This window comes from Siphateles boraxobius, unplaced genomic scaffold (genome assembly GCF_051911475.1).
Source record: "Siphateles boraxobius isolate OS27281-9 unplaced genomic scaffold, OSU_SipBor_1 8, whole genome shotgun sequence".
In the NCBI taxonomy this organism is placed as follows: Eukaryota; Metazoa; Chordata; class Actinopteri; order Cypriniformes; family Leuciscidae; genus Siphateles; species Siphateles boraxobius.
In genome coordinates this window covers 39,025,001-39,042,711 of record NW_027509208.1, presented here as the reverse complement: position 1 = coordinate 39,042,711, position 17,711 = coordinate 39,025,001, and the positions used below count along the sequence as shown (strand labels likewise).

Here is a 17,711-nt window from a genome sequence, read left to right as displayed (position 1 = left end):
TTATGACTTATAAAACTATATATCAAAACTGCACAGTAAAAAATTAGATGATCAATAGGTTATGACTACATATGTTTTTACATTGCTTTGACACTAAAATAAGTTAAGCAATTTTCAACTATTTTTAATAAGATATACAAGATGTAAGTCAGTTCAATGTAACTGAAGTTGAAATAACTTAAAGATCCAAGTTGATTGTACTTAAAATTTAAGGCATCAACTTTTTTTTTTATAATGTAGAGAACTATTGATTATTTGAGGTTATAATTCTTGTGGTTGAATACTTTTTATTCTGTTTCCTTTAAATCCCACGTTCACACGTTGACTCAGCCCTGTAAAATGGCAGACTGCAGCGTTTGTTAAACGTTCATTTCATTTGCAGTTGATGATGGAGCTGGAGTCTCAGCGAATCCCCCCGCAGCAGCTTTACATGCAACCCAAAGTCAACACACTTAACATTAGACATTCACTGTATCAACTGCGCTACAGCACGAGCACACACGCAGAGGAAGGAACACAGTGAAAGGGAATCGGTGATTTTTCTATGAGCTTTACGTTTTCAGTGAGTGAGTGAGAGAGAGAGAGAAAGAGAGGGAGAGAGAGAGTTGAGATCTGCACTCTTCACATGAATGCACTCGTTATACAGGGATCAGCGCGCGAACATGCTGTGGAAACTGGTGGAAAATGTCAAGTATGAAGATATATACGAGGTAAAGAGAAGATATTACAAACTGCATCCGCATCTGTGTTTTTTTCACTGTATGGTTTATTTATAGCTATAACGGCAAAAGTTACGTTGCATCTGGTCGTGATTAGATTTTTTTTTCTAAAATATTTGTCTATTTTATTATATGAGGTTTATGTATTACAATAATGAAGAAAATCAAATGATAAAGGTTTAATAAAATATATATATATATATGGGCTATAAAAGATATTGATAGGCCTTTATATTTATATATTTAATATAAAAACATTTTGTCTTTTCTATAATTCTTAAATCCGTTTTACCATTTTATTATGTAGTAACTTTTAGTAGGTTACTCTATTTCCTTTAAAAAAAAATTTATTTGTTTCCTGGAGAGTTTTTAATATTATTACCCAGTAAGCCACGTAAATGATAGCCTTAGAAATTTGTTAAAAATAAACACCTTTTTTTAAAATCGAGGCACCCTTTTACGCATTTGTATTGTTTTTTTTTTTATGTATTGAATTTGATATTTTAAGCATTTAAGTATTAGCATAAAAACAAAAGAAAAAAATAATTATGCACTGAAAAATGTTCTCGAGACTGTCCAATAGATGTATTAATAAGAGAGAGAATCCAGAAAAGGAGAGGACGCAGAGTCACGCGTGGGAGTCCCGTGGATTCCCCTGAATGGTCTCGAGCTCGTGGGAGAGACTCGTGGTGGTTTTTGGAAAAGCCTCGCGGGATGCCGACCCAGAGAGTCACACATGGCTTTTCTCTCACAGTCACCGTCACGCGCGTAATTAAACACTTCGACCCCAGTCCGTGAAATCGACCATTATACGAGCTGTTTAATGGGGCTCTATTAGTGGGGGACTTTAAAATCTCACCCGGTGCAAAAGTACATTTTTTTAAACCTGCCTCTGTTTTGTTTTTTTGCTTCAACCATTTTATTGTTCAACCAAATTTGTTAGGTTGCCAAAACCCCGATGATGCATCGCAAGTGCTTTATCATATTAGTGCAGTGCTGTTACCGTGAAGTTAACGTTTTAGTGTGTGTCAAAGACCTGGGCCTGCTTAAACACTCATGCATGTGTTGATATGTGAAACTATTGAGTATGGAATAATAAGAGCATAATTTGGCTAGTTATGGTGAATGTTGTATAAAGACTGATTTTTTTTCAAGAGGTAAACTGACTTCTTTTTATTAACTCAAGGAAGAGCCTTATGGTGGAATCTGAATTTGCTCTTGTGAGTTTGGGATGGTAAGTGTCAGAATAGCTAGTTGATGTAGGGGTTATAATGCATATTAAAGTATGTGAGTATATAGTGCTTGTGAATGAGGCCTCAGTCCATCTGCCCTGTTCAAAGCAGCTGATTCCGGAGATTCGTTTGTTCTGGCTGGAGATAAATGGACTTTGCACACACAACAATAACAGAAAAGACAACAATAGCAAAAGAAAGAGGTCTAGACCCGTGCATACCGGACCTCAAACCGAGAGGGGAATAAAACAGAGCACGAGTGTTTCCTCCTCCTGAATGAACGTCACTTACAGCAGCAGCGCCTTCACGCTCCGCTGCTCTCCACTGCTTTAAGTATTCCCGCAATATTAGAGGAGTCATGAATAACAATTATTCTGAGGAGGTGTAGCGAGTGAACGGACGAAGCACTGCGCACTCTGGATCGGGAACAGCACAACCGAGACCTGGAGCAACAGGGTTCCTATATACGAGAAGTCATTTGAGCTGAAAAAACAAGTTTTTGTTCCGTGTGTGGTCATGAGGAGTTGAGAAAGGAGCGCGTTTCTTCAGGCGAGCGTGTATCGTGCGTGTCCTTCTGCTCTCCGCGAGCTCGCGCTTTTCCGCACAGATGTTAGTGCACACGTATTCCACGGTGAGTCTGAGAACACCAACAATATACTTAATTGTTGCGTTGTAAAACGCACTGTGGGAAAGGCGACGTGTAGTTACCTGTTTAATTATACCTTTGCCCCATTTTTTATGTTTTGAGGAGTTATACAGTCGGAAAATACTCATATTTTAAAAGCCTATATGGTCGCTACGGACGCCCATATATTGCTAAATACCCTTCCGATAGGCTATTGTTGGATCCGGTCCAGTAGCCTATCCATAAAAGTTTATTTTATTCCTCAAATAGAACATTAAACCAAATGTTTGCATTCGCATGTAACCGTGTTTATATTCTCTTCCCGTTTGAAGGACCGCCATGATGGGGTACCGAGCCACAGTTCCAGACTGTCCCAGCTGGGTTCGGTCTCTCAGGGTCCGTACTCCAGCGCTCCGCCGCTCTCACACACACCGTCCTCGGACTTCCAACCACCGTACTTTCCCCCGCCGTACCAGCCGCTGCCGTATCACCAGAGTCAGGATCCGTACTCGCACGTCAGTGACCCGTACTCTCTGAACGCTCTCCACCAGCCCCAGCAGCACCCGTGGGGCTCCCGTCAGCGGCAGGATGTGGGCACGGAGAGCGGAGCTTTACTCCCGCAGCCTCGAGCTTCTTTACCGCAGCTCTCGGGTCTGGACCCCCGGCGGGACTACTCGACCGTGCGCCGACCGGACGTGCTGCTCCACTCCGCACATCACGGGCTCGAGGGCATGGGAGACGGACTGTCCCTTCACGGCCTGGCGCACGGCATGGAGGATGTGCAGGTTGGTTATGATTTATGATTTTTGGCTTGGACAACAACCTATTTTTGGAGGATACACTGTAAAAAAATGTTTTCTTGCTTTGTTATCACAACATTTTTTCTTTTGTCAAATCAATTTAGATAATTTATGTGGTTCAGATAACATCATATTTTGAGTTTCTGTTGATTAAACCAATCTCCTTCATTGTATTAACCCGTTTTTAAATTTTAATGTACTTTCAATGTTATGGCAACCAGGTTACTACTTTTTGAGTTAAACCAACAGTATTTGTTTACAGCGTAGAAATTGCACAGAGACGTGGAATAAATCCTTTGGAGTAGCCTATATTTTTATTTTGCAGTTAAGATGAGCTAATCATTTTATTTAACGAATTAATTTAGTTTTGATTTTTTCCCCCATACTGTTTTAAATAATTGAAGCACAGCTCTATTATGACAACTCTAGCCTATATTTTCAGGGTGTTTTCTGACCTGTTGACATTTTCGTTGACATGTTAAATATTTTAACAGATTGAATTCTTTCCTGAACAATATCCTATTAATAAAAGGAGTCAAAACTATCTTAATATTTAAAATACCCTAAAGGCTTGCTTGTTATTCAATAATTTGTTGCCGTGCAAACACATTTTAATTTACGTGATAAATAATATTTAAAAGGATTAAGGAGGGAAAACTTGCGTTAACTGAAAATAATTGTTGCAATGGAATGAAAACATTACAAACAGCAAATCTGTTAAGGCTTCGTCTGCTGGGTTCACATTTCTAACCATCTGTTTTTTGATCGATATTTCTCTGCACACATCATGTCTAATTTCGTCATTTGACAAGTTTCTGGGTAATATACATTTTTAGACAAGGCCTGTCCCCGTTCAGTTGACTGGATAATGACTGTCTGACTCTCTTCCCAAAATAATTATAAAACTGACATCTGACTCTTTTTTTTTTTTGACTAAGGAAGATTTTGTTTAGAATTTATTATTTTGTTTCAATTAAATCCAGATTAGTCTACGTTTCCTGACGAAAGCAGGACCATTAATAAAACTCATTTAGAAAACTTAAATGGAAACATTTTAATTCTGGACAAATAAGTGGAAACAATGGGAAATATGAGACCTAAACTTAATACAAAAAAAAATATTAAAAAAGAAGCAGAATTGCTACTGCTTACTATTTGGATCCGATTTTTTTTTTTTTTTTTTTTTTTTTGCTCCTGAAATGTATTTCATTTTTTTTTTTTTGGCAATATCTCTGGTCGAATTCGCTTTCATTTTCTAAACTAAACAAAATGTCAATGTCCTGAAGTTATGTGAATTTTTATAATTGGTTGTGGCTTTTGTTCAAATGTTAAATGCTTTCACATTATGATGTCTTTTTAGGCTTTGGAGGACGCAAACGGCGGGATGAACATCCTGGACCAGTCAGTCATTAAAAAAGGTAAATGAGAAAATAGCTGGAAGAATTATTGTCAGTATTTACGTTAATTTGATACTTTTATATTTGTAATTAACAACAGCACCGTTTTGGAAAACGAGCAGGTATAAATAATCACTGCTTTATGGATTTAGGGCAAAAAGTCATTTCAGGTGAACACACCTTATCACACCCCTTTACGCATGCGCTGAACTACATCTGGTATTCAGATGATGTCACCTGGCTATATTACTTTGGACGCCCAGTCAAAGCAAGTGGAATTGGAGGCCATTAAATATTATTTTAAAATCACATAGGCTATACTGGATCGAACTATAACGTATTTAGAAATAAATGTGACCATCGTTGAAGGCGTAGGCCTAGTTCTTATCAGCTGTCTTTTTTATTTTATTCATAGGCCTATTATTAACACAGAATGGCTAGGGCAAATTCCAGATTTATGTATGCCTATCTAATTTTTTCTTGGACAAATATCGGAAACATGACTGTGTAAAATCGACATTTCAGCACCAGTTTGTTGATATAATTTCTCCACGGAGGTTTTGACATATTTACTCTGAGATAAGGCGTCCATGCAGTCATAAGAGCTCCAGCAACACTCCCTGGGCTCGTGTTAATATGTGTCCGTTATGAGGGACGTTTGCCGGTAATCTAGTTAACGGAACACGGGCCTCCCAGAAGAGAAGGCCTTTAAGTGGGCGCTGTGATGGATGGTTTTCTGAGCACAGATCTCGTGAGCTCGTTTACAGCTCATTTTCTCTATTATCCCCTGTAGAGATCTCCGCGGGCACGCGCGCTCGTTACCCCATTAGCGCTTACGTCCTTTGACGGTCAGCGTGTGAGAGTGTGTGTTTTTTGGGGGGTGAAAAATAAGTGGTTAATGTTATTAGCTTGTGTCCATTAACAATCGATAATACAACAAATGAGCGTAGGCTAGTAGTGTTGAAATGCCAATGTGGAAACAAAAGCTAATAGGAAAGTGTGACTGAATTGGGAAAAAAAACCTAATCTCAATCACATCAAATATTATTACTATTATTGCTAACCTTACAAACTGGATCATGGAATCCACATTCCTTTTCAATATAACACCATTGATGATATTTATATAGGCTACAGTTGGCAACATGCTTAGATAACACCATTAATTGAACAACAATTGACCCTTTCCACATTTCCGGGTTTCTCAGAAGCGGAAGTCGTCATAAATAGGTACACTTCTAATGAGAGACTACATTAAATATAATTTTCGTGTTCCCATTTGCTCAAATAGACAAAGTAAAACTCCACACTAGTGTTTTCACACTTCCAAAAGAGGGAAAAAATAGAGATTGATAACGTCACTCCCACAGAAACACAATCACAGCGGGTTGTCTTATGCAAAGGTAATTCAATACAAAGTATAGTGTTATAAATGTAGGTTACATAAATGTTGAAAAATTTACGATGATGATGACCGTTAAAACGTCCATAAATAATGGCCCATAAACTGCAGGCTTTCCACGCTTGTTTGAATTTCTGGACAAATCTGGCTTGCTTTCTATTGAACGTGGAATTTACGTATGAAAACAGGAGCACGCGCTGGCAGCTCCGGGCGCGTGCGGGGTGACCCTGGCCAGCCGAGGGCTCGAGCTCACGGCGCTGCCATGTGCCAAGATTTTACATTACATAATATTCTCACAGGCTGTCTGTAACTAGTCTAGACATTGTTTTAAAATAGTAAGACCTCCTGTTTTATCGCTGGGGTCATTTAGTGAAGCAAGTACACAGCTAGTGTAAAGCGACCATCATTCCCAGTAGTTAAATGTGAGTAACGTTTTGGTCTATAGCTCAATTTTCTCTTTGATTCTCTCTCACAGTTCCAGTTCCTCACAAGAGCGTCGCTTCTCTGATGATGAACAAAGACGGTCTGATCGGCGGGATCTCCGTGAACGCGAACGAGGTTTTCTGCTCGGTTCCCGGACGCCTGTCGCTTCTCAGCTCCACATCCAAATATAAAGTGACTGTTGGCGAGGTCCAACGACGCCTCTCTCCGCCAGAGTGCCTGAACGCTTCTTTGCTTGGCGGGGTTTTGCGGAGGTGAGAACATCATATCCGCCAGAATCCATAAGCAGTGTAGAGGTCAATGCATTAAAGGCAAAAAAAATTAAGAATATAGGCCTATAAAAAAATCTTACATTCAATTAGAAACTCAGTGCACTCAAAAGCATTTTCTGACTTAGCGTTTTTTTTTTTTTTTTTAATTACTGCCAATAAGATATCTAGTTTTGAATTATACCTTTTCATGCTGTCAATCCGTAATGAAACATATCTAATTATCCATTTTCTGATCAGAGCGAAGTCGAAAAATGGCGGTAGATCACTGAGGGAAAAGCTGGAGAAAATCGGCTTGAATTTGCCCGCGGGGAGACGCAAAGCAGCGAATGTCACTTTACTGACGTCTCTAGTAGAAGGTAAAGCAGGAAATCTGATTCTGATTCCCATGTTCACTGATTCTTTTCTTCATATCCTCCATTTTTTCTATGTGTTTGGGAGTTTAGTCTCATCAAATAATCACCAATTCCAATTGAAGGCTATTTCTTTTTTAATCGGAACGTTAAAGTTGATCTGTTTAATCGTGCATCTTAGATAATAGGCTAAAATTTAAACCTACATGAAAAAATGAAGCACTATCAGGATGCAAAATGCAATTTTATTGCTTAGAGAGTTTCTACAATCTGCTTTTCTTATCTTGCTTAATGCAGCGCAAATAAGCTAACAGATGGAAAAGCACTAAAAACGAAATTTTACCCAGTATAGCTAATTTCATATAATTATTGTTGAGTGACTGTCTTATTGATGCTGCTACACAATTTTTCATTGGGTTAATCTCTCCCTCCAGTTGAGTTCAATTGCAGCTAGGCTGCTACGGCTGTAATTTAGTAGGCTAGCCAATAAAATATTTTATGCGAAAATGTGCAGTATCCCAGTAATTCCCTTTTACTATATTGTATTTATTTTTCATGTCCAGGAGAAGCTGTTCATTTGGCTCGGGACTTTGGCTACATTTGTGAAACTGAATTTCCTACAAAGGCCGTGTCTGAATATTTGAACAGACAACACACAGATCCAAACGAACTGCACTCGAGGAAGAACATGCTGCTCGCCACAAAGTACGTAGTATACGTGTCACAACGTGTTTGTTGCATGCTTAAGTGATATTTATGCATTCGTTGCTTTCACTGGAACAGAAGCTGGGATCCGCTTGAGCAAATGTGTAGCCACATTTAGAGGTGAATGCGGAATCCATCACGGATTGCTGGGGAGTGTGTCGTTTTGATGGCTGTCCGCTTAGTGCCTGGTGCGTTTTGACACGTTTAGCTGGTTTCTAATGAGGCAGTTCAGGCCCAGCAGAAACACGCGTCTCTTATCCATCTTAGCCTGGCACCGAGCTAGAAACTCATTATATTTAAGTGAAATGTTTCAAGTCTTAAAGTGCCAGCTTTCCCCTTGAAGTTTTGCCTAAGGTCATCCCTCCTCCCTCGCCTCTCCTTTCACAGTCTGTCTGTCAAAGTCCCGTCAGTCAGCCCGCGCTCGCGCCCCCGCCCCCGCCCCTGCACGCGCCTCGGGCACTCCGCGCGCTGCGCTCTCCCGACTGGACAACAAGACTGTTTGTGGTTCTGAGACGTGAAAGCGAATGTGGGTCAAAATCTGACAAGCCCAGACAACTGCAGATGCCGCAGCAGGGCTCTCTAACACTGCCAGTTGGAGGCATTTGAACTGTTTGTCACAAATGACCTTTTAGAGATTGAAGTGTGATCGTTCGCTCGGTTTCTTACGTTACACCTCAATGCATTATTATTATAATATGAACAGATTACACAAGGACGTTTGGATAGCCTACATGCTGTTAAAACCATACGATTTGAATATGCATTCATGTTTTGTCGTGCATTTTTTCAAAATATTTTACAATGAATCAAGTGACTTTAATGCTGCAAGTGTTAAAGAGCAGAGAATATGAATGATCTTGCTGATAATATTAATATAGGATCATACTTTGGTCACAATAATCACAAGATCCATATTTAAACTGTAAGCACTAGACATGTGGAGGTCAAATGTTGAAAGGTCATTGGTATGTCAGGCCATCTGGGCACATGACTAAAAGTTCTGACTGTATTTTTTCTCATATATGATTCCCCAAAGCAAGAAAGGCATGAATATTTAGTGCACTACCTCTTTCAGGAAGTGAAACACGCTGAGAACGGCATATTCCGCGGTAATGACAGATAAAGACACACTCCCAGTAGACTGGAAGTTAAATTGATGGCTTTATTCTAATGTATGGGCTTTGCTTTCAGAAGCAGAAATATGCAGACTTTGCTCTGAGGATATAAAGTTCTGTATCTCTTTTCTTATGTATGGACAATGAACTCTGGAGAGTTTCATTTAAAGTAGATGTTACACTTTTTGTTAAAAAAAAATAAAACAAATATTTTGCAGAAATATTTTTGGAGACTTTTTGGTCACAATGTGATTGGGGGATGAGAAATAAGTATTTTACCCATGATTCCCAGGGACACAACAGAGCTACTGAACCTGTCAGAGCACCTGTTTTCCTAAGTGTTTTCTATTACTCAAGATAATTAAGAATGTATTAAACAATCACATCATGATTATTCGAGACATTGAGACACAAACACGGGCCTGATACACAGTAAAAAAAAAAAGTGCTAGCCTGCTGCCTTAAATTAAGTACAATCAACTTGGATGTTTTAAGTCATTTCAACTTAAATTGCAATAAACTTAATTTAAAAAAATTGTTGAATCTTGTATAACAAAAAAGTTGAACATTTAAAATCTGTTAAACTTAATTTAATTAAAACGTATTAACTTATTAAAATTTACTTTGATGAGTTAAAGCAATATAAAAACATGTTGTCATAACTTATTGATCTTTTTTATTTCACAGTGCTATTGTAATCCTTTGTGTTTTACTGTTCGATCAGTGAGAGTCTCACATATTGAAAGTTTTCATTCATTGTTTTCTAATTCTATCTATTTCATCATAAATGTCCAAATGCTAAAGTCACAGTGTTGCTAATTTATGGATGAGGGTTTTCAGAGTTATAATGTGGCTTTGATATTATGTATGAGGTTCTCCTTTATAATCAATATTTCACACAAAGTTAAAAGAATATGTAGATTTATATATAAAGAAATAAGTAGGAATATCCATGGCAGTAAGTTGACATCTTCCGTTGTGGGCTTTTTAATAGAATCAGGCTTGGCGTCTGTTCAGCTTATGACTTAAATTCATTTCTTGAAAAATGTATGCTGTAATCCATGAGCGAGCAGGTCGCTTTTCCTTAACTGATACAGAAGATCAAGCACAAACCTTATGATATGTCCTGATAAATGTGAATAAAGAATTTGCCATGCTTGATGTGCCAGGAAAAATGTCATGACATTCTCTGATTGGATCACAGCTGTGTAGATGGTGAAGGAATTGGATAGGAAACAGTTAATACTAGCATCTGTGATTGATCCTCAAACCCACATGACTAGTCTTGCGATAGGCAGAGCATGTCTAGACCCCACACTGACCCATTGGCAAAATCTTGTGCATTTATTGGCATTTTAAGTCGACATTATTTCAGAATAAGAAATGCAGTTCCTCTATTTATATGTTCCTTGCAGACACTCAACATGAGACAAGCAACTATACACATTTTCTATAGAGAACGAACATATCATAGAAAGAATTTTACCAGACCGACAGCATATATGAAATTTAGTGCATTATTAAAATCTTTAAAGGAGCATTTGGCTATAACTTTTCCCTCACACTCTTAAAAATAAAGGTTCTTTACTGGCATCGATGGTTCCTAATGGAACCAGTAACATCCATGGAACCTTTCCATTCCACAAAAGGTTATTTTTAGTAAAAAGTGTTCTTTTGGTTATTAAATGTTCTTCTCACTAAGAAAACAATTCTTTTAAGAACAGTTGACTGAAAGGTTCTTTGGGGAACAAAAAAAATGGTTCTTCTACGGCTTTGCAAAGAAAAACATTTTTTTAGGCGTACACTTAGAAACAAATATTTAATATATCAAATACATCCTTTTATAAAATGAGAAATGTCTCAAATGATTGCATAACACTTTCATGTTTAATGGGTCATTTATTTATTTATTTTATTATGAGCTGTTTCATTGAAAGATGAATTAAAACAAAATACTAAACAGAACCTTTCCTTCTAGACTAAAGTGAACAGAATAAGAAAGTTCATCCAGTGACCTTGTACAGACACTCCACATGAGACAAGCAACAATAAACACAACAATACCCACAATACACTCTTTCAAATAATGGTTCCAAAAAAAAGGGGGTTTTCACAGTGATCCCACAGAAGAACCATTTTTGGTTCCCTAAAGAACCTTTCATTCAACAGGTCTTAAAAATAACCTTTTTTTTATTAACATTTTAATAATTCAAAGAAAATGTTCCACTATAGAAGAACCTTTTGTGGAATGGAAAAGTTCCATGGATGTTAAAAGTTCTTCATGGAAATGCCAATAAAGAAGCTTTATTTTAACAGTATATAGAACCAAAAAGTTATCAGACGGCATATGGATTTAGTGCATTATTGAAAGGAGCATTATATTTTTTTCCCACTGTGAGAATTATAATAAGTAATTATTGCTCAGAAGTGTATTTCACTTCAAATTAGCCTCTAATTCTTCATTTATAGTAAACTCTCTGGCCGCAACGGCAGGATTCCCTTGTAATTAAACACATTGTCTCTCTTGTGCAAATTTCTGTGCTACAACAAAACGTCATGCTGGTTACGGTCCATCACTGATGTTCCATCCATAGTATGATCTAAGACAAAGATTCACCGTATTCTGACAAACCATAAAACTCACATATACTTTGCATAATCGCAGCAATTCATTACAAATTAAGTTCTCGGTCTGACTATTCATAAACAGATTATAAGCTTTTACTTTTACACATTCTTTTTAACACCTCGGGAATATTGAGAATAGCTCGTCTATGGAAATGCAAGAAAGAGAAATGAACGGGTTGTGTTTCTTTGTATGGTCTGTGATTTGAATGGTCTTCTCTTCCTCTCTTCTCAGGCAGTTGTGTAAGGAGTTCACGGACCTGTTGGCTCAGGATCGCACTCCATTAGGAAACTCTCGGCCTTCGCCCATCCTGGAGCCAGGAATCCAGAGCTGCCTGTCACACTTTAGCTTCATCACGCACGGGTTTGGTTCTCCAGCCATCTGCGCCGCCCTCACGGCTTTGCAGAATTACCTGACTGAAGCCCTTAAAGGCCTCGACAAGATGTTCTTGAACAACCCCACTTCCAACCGACACACATCTGTAGACGGACCCGGCTCCAAAGGCGGAGAGAAAGAGGAAAAACACAGGAAATGAACTGTGGAAATACGATATCAAGGAGGGAGAGTCATTGGAGATGTTCAGAGATTCTATAAACTCTAGTTTTATGACATTGCGTTTTACATTCTGGGTTGAAGGTGGAGATTGGACAACAGATCACGGGAAAACGAAAGGAACGATACGATACGATACAAGAGACTGGAGGACATGAGTCTGCCGTGAAACGTTCACCATCTTCATCTCATTGGTGTGCGAGTGTGAACATATTCAAGGAGTGTTTGTGAGTGTGTGTTTTTGTGTATAAACATTTGACATTTTACATGATGTTAGACGCAGGCTGTCCTTTACACACATGATCATTGATCTGATACCTAATATTTGAGTGTTCATCGGTGTAATGGCCAGCACATGAGAGGACAGGTTTGCTTGGGATATTGGTGGAGACACTTTTAGCTACTATATTTAATTATTATTATTATTATACAATTATTGGTGCACAGTTCTGCAATATTAAATACATTCCATTCAGCCTTCGCCAAGACTACAGTAACACAAACTCACATGAACATCTGTATTTAAAAGACAAAAGCGGTTGTTAAGTGAAACATTCGGTCCATTGCTTGAAAGAGAGACAATTTATTCAAGTCTAGGAGATTTTATTGCATTTATTGCAATGAAATAGTGTTAGCCAAAAAGAGGCTGTAAATGTGCTACAATAAAGCATCATGCTAGTTACGTTACAGTCCATCACTGATATTACATCCATAGTATGATCTATGACAAAGATTCACATATACGTTATAATCACAGCAATTCATTACAAATGAAGTTCTCAGACTGATTATTCATATAAAGATTACAAACCAAAACTCTGAGATTTAACATATTCTTTCAAACACCTCGGGCAATATTCAGAATAGCTTGTATACAAAAATGCACGAAAGAGAAATGAACATGAGATCAATTTTGTGTGTTTTGGTTGTATTTCTTTGTATTTGAAACTGCTCTTGCTAGTGCTGTCTTGGCCATTTGGTTGTAAAAAACGTGAGGAGTGAGGGCATTTTCACTTTTAACATGGCAATCATCTTAGCTGACCAAATGACATTTCATCTGTTGCTTATGTATTTTATTTAAATGTATACTAACATTTACTCAGACTCAAATCAACATCGACAAAGAAAACACATTTTATGACCTAAATATGGATTATTTGTTTTACAACCCTACATCAGCTGAATTGAAGCTTGCTTTGACCGTGGTGTTGGCAGCGTCAAGAAACAAAAAAAAAAACTTTTGAAAACAGACTTAAAAGGGTCTGCATAAAACTGAGGAAAGGACAGGTGACCGCGCGTGCTGGGACACGGCCACGCGCAGCTATTACGCGCTCACCTCAACCGGCGTGGGCACGCACTTTCTCAGTCCCGCAAGCTGGATTATAGCCTGTCTGTCAAAGTTAATATTTGGTTTACTGTGCGAGGAAGGCTCTTTTATTTATGTTTGTATATATTTATTTATGCTTAATTTAATGGGCGTATGTACATAGGAATAGACTGGGTCGTCTATCTGTGACTGTCTCTGTGCGTGGGTGAACGCTTGTTTTAGATAGCATCTTGTATTTTTTGTTTCATAGATACGGTGTTATGTGGTGAAGGCTAGAAGTTGGTTCTTGTCTGGTGATTTTCATTTACCTCGAAATAAGAATAAAACGTGTGTTTTATTGTAGGTGTTGCAGTGTGGTTGGTTAACCCCTTATGTTCTTGTTTCGTGCATAGACAACGATGACAGTTCAAAAACGTTTAAGTAGTTTTAATAAAAAAGTGCCTACATCCATAATAACTATTAGGCTACATATCAGATTAATAATAAGCTATGTTCACTGAGCCCTATCATTAGTAATCATTTTATTTCCATAAAAGTAAATTTTTAGACAAAGTCGATCTGTCAGGCAACAGTGTCACATTTTACAACATTGAATTTGCAAAAGATATGCTGTTTTATTTTATTTCAGAAAAAAACAACATCATTAGTTTTTTCATAATTAGTAATTAGCCTACAGAATTTAGAAAATAAATTACTTAATCATAAACCTCCCAAATACGTTTTCACCCAAAGCATAGCCTATATATATATAGCTTAAATGTTTTCTTTAAACTGTTCCTTGGATATTTACTTTGTTAATAGTTAACTAACAGAACTAAGGGAGGTAATACTATGAGAAATAAATAAACTGCATTCAATTAAATGTCAGTTGTATTAACAATATTATGTAAGAATATGACTTCATACCTTAAGCGTTGTTTATAGCCTAATCATAAACGGATCAGCTGAAGATTGAAGGCTATTTGTAAAAAATATTAAAACGTAAAAATCGGTAATTAAAAGACCTTTAGGCTAAAATGATTATGAATATTTTAACCATTGCATAAACATTCGTAATATTTTCATTTATCAAACGCTGACTTGGGCTATAATATAAGCACAAGAACGGAAATCAACAAGAATCGTAAATGTAAAACGGAAATGAGAATTCTGATTCTGCTTCCTGTCTCGTTTCAAGGCAAGCAAAGAATGATCGAAAACAATTCCTTGAAGGCGTGTGTCCGCGGTCGTGGCAGTAAAGTGAACTCATATCCCGGCCGCCGGTCAGACCCCGCGCGAATCAGCTAACGCTGGTGTATTTAATGCGGAGGAGCGCGTGGCCTGCGGGTTCCGTCGCGTGACTCGTCATGCGTGAAGTATTGTGACCCAGGTGCAGCACCCGCATGTCCGCGAGCGACGTGGATCTCGACGAGATTCCGAGATTTCTCTTCAGGAGAAAAAAAAAAGACTAGCCTCCCTCTTACCCACGGGACCTGAAACAACACAAGCCGAGATCTTTCATCCTTCCCTCGAACCCGGTTCTCATTACATCTAAAAGAAGGAAAAAAAACAATAAGACCAAACCCATAGCCTAGCTAATATCACTGATTTTTATAGCCTACTCAATAATAGGCCTACTTATTGACTTTAAACAATAGCTGTTTTTTAATCATATAGGCATACACATCTAAATTCAGTAGATGTTTTTTTTTCCCAGAGCATAACAAATCAAATGTGCATCAACAAAATGCCCAATGGGCTATATAATATCAATAGCCCAAATAAAAGCTCTCCTGATTGTATCAAACAACTGACACAATTTTGAGCTCTTTTATCCAAAGTTGTAACCAAACATTCATGATTGTTTGAAGCCATATAGGCTAAGTTGAAAATCGGTCATTAAAAATAAATTGTATCCTTTATGATCCTTTATCTTTAAAAGAGGGAAAGGTAAACCACAATGGCATGAATAGAATGCCAAAACATAAAATATCGATTGCCTGATAGACCTCAGTCAGGCCTGACTTGATCACTAAAATGGATCTGAGGTGGAACAGATAGGCCTATTGCATTCTAAGACTACAATTTTTTGTTGTTCTTTTTGTCTGTTTTTCATCATATTATTTTTTTCGGGATGAGAGGAGGAAGAAGAGCTTTGTCTGAGCTTCCAGGTCCCCGTGCTCGCTGTCACGCAATGGACTGTAAAAATGGTTTATCCAGACACGCGCCGGGCGCGCGTAATTCCTGCTCGAGGCGTGATGACCGCAGGCAGCGCGAGCCTAACTGATCAACCTGGATATTTCATTATTCATTAATTTACTGTTTAACAAATCCCGCTCATTATCACGGGAGCGGCTGGCACGATCCGACCGTTCGGCGTCAGTTGGTGTCAGGCGTGGAGAATTGGCCCATTTGATCCTGAGCTGTTTTCTCTCTCTCTGTGTATTATTATTATTATAGGCTATTCAACATCCCGAAACAGCTCGAGATCGTCATGAATAATAAGCAGCGCGCGAGCTTGTCAAAGCCCGTTGAGCGTGACACAGCCTGTGGTAAAAATCGAGGCGTTTTTAATATTAGCCTACCCCCACTTCAGTCACTATTTGGAAAAGACAAAACAACACGCTGATAAACAAACGGAAATATGCGATTACTACGGCAATGACACGCGTCCACAGTGGACGAGGGACATCAAAAGCAAAGTGTCTCATCAGGGAGTTTAAAGGTTCTGTAAGCGATTATTTTGGAATAGCAAACACATGCTCCTCTACCTGAGATAGCACTGAAATAAGTGTCCTGAGATATCAAATCTCCCTCAGGGAGCACCCGCTTTTTCAGCCAATCATAAAACTTTAACCAATCATAAACGCGCTCTGTCAATCATTTTGCGCGCCTTTTTTCACACACTCACTGTGATGACGCGTTTGAACGTTCATCAGCATGTAAATCCTGCAAACGTTTTTTTATATTGTCATTTAAAAAAAAAGTAAATTTATGACACTATACTTAGTAGCCTATTATATTACCTTTGCATCAAATTACAAAAAAAAAAAAAACTAGTTTACGCTGCTGTGAGGGCGTTTCTGATAGGCTACCGGCTGTGGAAGTGATGGTAAAGTTGACATCTTTCTCTCTTCTGACTGCCGTTAACAATCTCTCTCTCTATGTTTTACCTCTTTTTAAAAGTTTTGAAAATACTATATCAAATGGAACACAAAAAATACATTTAATGTGTCCTCTCATTCACTGCTATAGAAGTTTGCCCAACTATGACGTCTTGGCATTTGAGAAACCCGGAAATGTGAAATAGCCTAATTTTTTTTCCAAGTATTATCAAAGTTAGCAAAATTGCATTTTACAGCACATTAAATAATAGCCAACAACTCAACAATAAGGTTAGGTTTTGTTATCGTTCACTTTGATGAATGTGTCTAATAGCCTACGTCACAAATGAATAGCGATATAAACTGACCAACAAACTGAAATGGCAAAATAAGTGTGAATTTGTTCCAATCACCATGCCAGTTAATATAAACTAATACTCTAATGTGAGTTAGTTGACATGTTGTTGCAAAGCTACTTAACAGAATGTTCAAAAGGGACCATTAACATAAAGTGTTAGCCTATATTAATGAAAAAAACTTTCTACAAATTGAAGTATTTTATAATAAAATATCACACAATAAATAATGCCCATGCATGCAGAGAGCATCACAGCCCTTAAGAAATGGCTAAAGACGTACTTCTTTTGCAAGCACTTGCTAATAAAACAGGCACTGCATTTAAACAAACTAGAAAAACTGCTTTCCTACAGATTCACTTTTGAAACTCTAAATTGCAGCACTATTATTGACTCCTGTTTGATAAACCGCTTGTGAGTTTACTCATTTGTAAGTGGCTTTGGATAACAGCATCCACTAAATGACTAAATGTAAATGCAGGCCTCTTGCAGTAGTGAATGGTTAATCAATGTAATCTTTCATTAACTGAGCATGATGTCGTTAATGGTTGGGGCGTACAGTCTCTGTATGCATAACTTCAGTTCTGTTAATGCTTCATTGAATCAAAACACCTCCCATGACCTCCTCATTCACCATGCTTTTACCCCAACAGCTCCTTCCACACTGAGGTTCAATGAGAGTTTCAAAGCAAGAACATGAAGGAGCTCA

General features: G+C 38.0%; 1 protein-coding gene across 4 annotated transcripts in view; it reads left to right on the top strand.

Moving 5' to 3' along the window:
• Positions 1 to 365: 365 nt before the first annotated feature.
• Positions 366 to 17,711, top strand: part of tfap2b (transcription factor AP-2 beta) — a 22,336-nt gene continuing 4,990 nt past the window's right edge. Inside the window, exons 1-8 of one of the 4 annotated variants that reach the window (XR_013199848.1) lie at positions 451 to 710; positions 2,909 to 3,361; positions 4,737 to 4,794; positions 6,651 to 6,870; positions 7,126 to 7,244; positions 7,802 to 7,943; positions 11,919 to 12,463; positions 17,656 to 17,711. The exon at positions 17,656 to 17,711 is cut by the window's right edge and continues 6 nt beyond it. Coding sequence is in view for 2 of the 4 variants with exons in the window: in XM_077219411.1 (XP_077075526.1) it covers positions 630 to 710; positions 2,909 to 3,361; positions 4,737 to 4,794; positions 6,651 to 6,870; positions 7,126 to 7,244; positions 7,802 to 7,943; positions 11,919 to 12,219 (1,374 nt within the window). In the remaining 2 variants the exon portion in view is untranslated. Of the gene's footprint in view, positions 711 to 2,225; positions 2,583 to 2,908; positions 3,362 to 4,736; positions 4,795 to 6,650; positions 6,871 to 7,125; positions 7,245 to 7,801; positions 7,944 to 11,918; positions 13,906 to 17,655 lie in introns of those variants that run through there. The other 3 variants (XR_013199849.1, XM_077219411.1, XM_077219412.1) reach the window with 3 other exon arrangements.